The sequence below is a fragment of the Pyrus communis genome, chromosome 13, assembly GCF_963583255.1.
Source record: "Pyrus communis chromosome 13, drPyrComm1.1, whole genome shotgun sequence".
NCBI lineage: Eukaryota > Viridiplantae > Streptophyta > Magnoliopsida > Rosales > Rosaceae > Pyrus > Pyrus communis.
This window is the reverse complement of record NC_084815.1, coordinates 13,375,930-13,380,523: the sequence shown is the minus strand read 5'-3', so window position 1 is coordinate 13,380,523 and position 4,594 is coordinate 13,375,930. Positions and strand designations below refer to the sequence as shown.

The following is a 4,594-nucleotide window of genomic DNA, read 5'->3' as shown; positions in this document are numbered from 1 at the left end:
AATCCTTATGAAAATGAACCCCAACAACCTCCATGCAAATAAAATACATACACATACACATCTATAAAAACACCTTTCATGTTCACAGGGTGAGTCCTTTTCTCTGAACTCTCAAAAATTCTCCAGAAAAAATCCAAAAAACCCAAAAAAAGGGAAATCTTACTTTCTCACTCATCAAAACCACTCTCTCTCTAACAGTTGGTGGTGCAATTACTGTAGATTCAAAGAACCGAAGAGAAACGCCGGGCATTTGTTTATTTTATTTTTTTTGTTTATTTTTTTAATTATCTGTGTGCGATCATGGCCGTTAACATTTCTCAGACGGTGGTGGGGGGTGGGCCGACGGCAGGGGGTGTGCCGGCGGCTTCGCTTTACGTAGGAGACCTCCATCCGTACATGACTGAAGGTCAGCTGGAGGAGGCTTTCAAAGGCTTCAAAGGTGTCACGTCCGTACGGCTCTGCAGGGACACCGCCACCGCCACCAACCGTTCTCTCCACTACGGCTACGTCAACTTCACCACGCCTGAAGAAGGTTGTTTTTCCTCGTATTAATTAATTTAATTAATTATTGGTTTTTGTTAAGTAATTGAATTTTGGTTATTTGTTCTGTTTGGTTACTGAGAAAGTGCATGCGACTAACTTGGATTGTCATGGAATTATAAAATATCATTAATCTGTTTGCAGTAGTTTGATTTTTTTTTTCCTGACTGGAAAAATACGATGAATTTTCATAAAAATTGAGTTGAGTTTTGTAACTTTTTGTTTATTTAATTTTTTAGTATATGTTTTGTGTTGAGATTCTTGTGTTATTATTATTGGAATTTGGATATCCATAAACATTGTGAAATAGAACAGGGAGGAATTACGATTTTGATCTGTTTGATTGTTCCAATGTGTGCGATTTCTCGATTGATCTGTTTGGTTTGTAAAGAGGGACAGCTCCTCCCATGCACCTGCCCGCGGGAACATACACAAATGTTAAATTGTTGTGTATATGGTCATAATCTTATTCTAATTGCGTTTGGTTTTCGTTTAAATAGCAATTCGAGCTATGGAGGTGATGAACCATTCAATGCTGCATGGAAGAGTGATAAGGGTCATGTGGTCACATCGTGATCCCGATGCAAGGAAAAGTGGGATTGGGAATGTGTTTGTCAAGGTATGTCTCGTTGCTTTAGACCTAAGTCATGGAGAAATGCTGATATGGTAAAACTATTTTGGTTTTCTGTTGTAGAATTTGAGCGAATCGATTAATAGTGTAGAGCTTGAAGAAATGTTTAAGAAGTTCGGACGTACTTTGTCTTGCAAATTGGCCATGTTTGAAGATGGGAAGAGTAAAGGTTATGGCTTTGTTCAGTTTGAGTCTGAGGAATCTGCGATTGCCGCTATTGAGAAGCTAAATGGCACCACTGTCGGAAATAAGCAGCTGTATGTGCAGGTTTTTTTTTAGTTGTTTCCTGTTTTGTTGAAAGATGTTTTGCTCATGAATTTTTCTTGATGGAATTACATTTTCCTTCTCGTCTCTGAACGTTAATCATACAATAATTACAACTCGTGTCACAGGTATGTTGCGAAATTTGTTAGAAAGAGCGATCGGGTTTTTCCCAATCCTGATGTTAAATATACAAATTTGTATATGAAGAATTTGGATCCAACTCTCAAGGAAGAGCTTGTGGAAGAGAAGTTCTCTGAATTTGGGAAAACTGTTAGCTTCGCGATTGCAAAGGATGACCATGGGAACTCTAGAGGTTTTGGTTTTGTGAACTTCGAGAACCCAGATGATGCTAGACGAGCAATGGAAGGAATGAATGGATCACAACTTGGTAAATTATGCATTTTTTATGGCATTAAAATTTTATTGGGAATATAGAATTCTATATACAGACCATTAATATTTGGTCTGGCGGTTTATTTTGACTAGGCTCCAAGGTTCTGTATGTAGCAAGGGCTCAGAAAAAGGCAGAGCGCGAGCATATTTTGCGTCGGCAGTTTGAGGAAAAACGAAAGGAGCAAATGTTGAAGTTCAAGGTAGTTTGATTTCCCATTGCCCTCCCAAGATCTCTTGGCTCCATTAGGTTTACAAAAAATGGGGCTTGCATATCAAAATTTTTTGCTTTCCCATGTTTTGTATGGGAGATTAATTACACCGCGTCATCATGGGAAAGGAAAAAAAAATGATATCCCATGGTTTACTTTCTCAACATCACAAACAGGGGAATGACATGGGGATCGATTTCCCACCAATGCATTTCCGCAAATCAAACGGGGCATTATAGTAGCATCTAATCTTTCTATTTGTTTGTATTATATGCAGGGATCAAATGTGTATGTGAAGAACATTGACGATGATGTCAGTGATGAAGAACTGGTAGAACACTTTAGTCAGTGTGGAACGATTACTTCTGCAAAGATTATGCGAGACGACAAAGGAATAAGCAAGGGGTTTGGGTTTGTTTGCTTTTCTACCCCTGAGGAGGGCAATAAAGCTGTGAATACTTTTCATGGTAAGAAGTTGATTACATGCATTTGTTGCTTTTAAAGCTAAGAAATCTTCGTATGGTAATATCCCTCAGTTTTGATATTTAACGGTTTTCTTTACGATTATTTATAAGGAACTAACACACACGTATTCTATGTTTCTCTTCCTTAATCATATAATATCTGCTGCTCTATAATTAATGCGTACATTTTTAAATGTGTTTCAATTTATGGTTTTTATTTCACAGTAAGAATTTTAAGCTAAGTGTTAGCCTTTGTATTTCGTGTTTTCTTCGAGCTGCTAATCATGCTGCCACTGATATCTCACAGGATACATGTTTCGTCGGAAGCCATTGTATGTAGCTATTGCTCAACTAAAAGAGGAAAGACACGCACAGCTGCAGCTTCGGTATGCACAGCGTATGGCAGGATTTGTGGGTCCTTCCACAACTGTCATCCCTGGTGGATACCCTCCTTTCTACTACCAAGCACCCTCTGGGGTTGTTCCACAAGTGCCTCCTCGACCGGGACTGATGTATCAACCTTTGGGTTTGAGGCCAGGATGGATACCCAATGGCTTTGTACCTACGTCCGGACCAGCCTATCAACCACCACAGGTTCCCGTAGTGAGTACTGTTCTTCCTGTGCCTAATTATCTTAGCTCATGCAGTCATCTGCATGCATATTTTTATGCCTTTTTTTTTTACGCAATTATGTGGAATAATTGGATTTTTTTTTTCAAACAGCAGAGAATTAATATAGCAATCGTGCTTGTGCTAACTCAAAAATCTTCCATCTCCAGATGCCGAATGCTCCAAGACAACATAGGCAATACAGGGGCAGAATGAACGGGCATATGATCCCACAGGGAGGCGCATATATACCACATTTACAACAGCCCACTCAGTTGCCACACACTGCAAAAGATTCAAACAATCAGCAGGCATGTTTTCTCTTACTTCAGGCTTTTGTCATCGTTGTGTGTATTACGACCTTGTATATAACCCGCACAACTTATACCTTTCAGTGCTTAACGAACCTATAAAGCGAGTACTGATATTGATTACTGTTGGGTTTCATTAAAAAATTAATAAGGAATAAAAAACCAACAAGTTCTTTAGGACTGAGATGAATCTTTGTTTCCCCGGCTTTTAAGTATGCCTGATGTGTCCGTTACTCATGAAATTCTAATTCTCTAAATGACATTCATTGCAGCGGATGGGGCAGGCTAAGTATGTTGCTAATGAGCGTCAACGCGACATGAATAAAGGGGTCTCGTCTGCTGCATCCAATTCTGTTGGAGTTGGGGTTCAACCAGAGATGCTGAGTAGCATGCTTGCTGCTGCTTCTCCTGAGCAGCAGAAACAGATACTTGGCGAACAGCTCTACCCACTCGTCCATAAACAAAAGGTGATGCTTTCACCACATTGATGTTTAATTTCTTTTTAAGCATACCGGTGTGGAAGTTTCTATAGTTGTCATCTCTAGCAGTATTAATGCTCCATCAAAATTTCTAAAGGGCCCGTTCGGCAGCGTTTTTTATAACGATTTTTTAAAACTGTTTTGCAAAACGAAAACAACAAATAGGATTTTGCATTTTTTCTGATTTGAGAATGCGTTTGCATTTTTCTGATTTGCAAGACGTTAATGAACATATCCTAATTTTCTTGATGCTGTTTCTATCATTTTAAAAAACTTTCAAATATGGTATCAGCCAAACACAGGCTATTAAGGGCCGATACTAAAATTTACTCAGCACTTTTACGTGCAGCCCGACCTAGCTTCAAAGATAACTGGGATGCTACTTGAAATGGACAACTCGGAGCTGCTGAATTTATTGGAGTCACCCGAGTCTTTGACTGCGAAAGTGGAAGAAGCAGTTCAGGTGCTTCAGATCTCCAAGACGAAAGTACCTAACAAAGAGAACATTCATCCAAGTTATCTTTCTGCCGAGGTTGCAGTCAATTGAAAATCGGAGATGGTTAGACGCTTTTTCGCAGCTCATGAGCTTCTGTCTTTGGCCCATCACAATGTTTTCTTTTACTAGTTTTTTGTTCTCACAGCAGAGTATTTTTCTTTCCTTCATAGAACATTAAGTTCTTCTTTGCTATACATC

The 4,594-nt window shown here is 39.2% G+C and overlaps 1 protein-coding gene across 1 annotated transcript; it reads left to right on the top strand.

Annotated features, from left to right (window-relative positions):
* Nucleotides 1–300: 300 nt before the first annotated feature.
* On the top strand, nucleotides 301–4,594 carry LOC137712096 (polyadenylate-binding protein 7-like). The gene is made up of 10 exons (XM_068451240.1): nucleotides 301–532; nucleotides 1,041–1,159; nucleotides 1,235–1,428; nucleotides 1,564–1,823; nucleotides 1,922–2,028; nucleotides 2,315–2,504; nucleotides 2,809–3,104; nucleotides 3,281–3,421; nucleotides 3,694–3,888; nucleotides 4,250–4,594. Exons 1-10 carry the CDS (start codon nucleotides 301–303, stop codon nucleotides 4,445–4,447), a joined length of 1,932 nt encoding a protein of 643 aa, XP_068307341.1. The 3' UTR covers nucleotides 4,448–4,594.

What these genes read in the sequence shown, in the direction of transcription:
- LOC137712096 (XM_068451240.1), top strand. Translation starts at nt 301, where the DNA reads ATGGCCGTTAACATTTCTCAGACGGTGGTGGGGGGTGGGCCGACGGCA. An exon ending in TTGGGAATGTGTTTGTCAAG is followed by an intron (nt 1,160 to 1,234) that starts GTATGTCTCGTT and finishes TTTCTGTTGTAG; the next exon opens with AATTTGAGCGAATCGATTAA. An exon ending in ACTGTCGGAAATAAGCAGCT is followed by an intron (nt 1,429 to 1,563) that starts GTATGTGCAGGT and finishes CTCGTGTCACAG; the next exon opens with GTATGTTGCGAAATTTGTTA.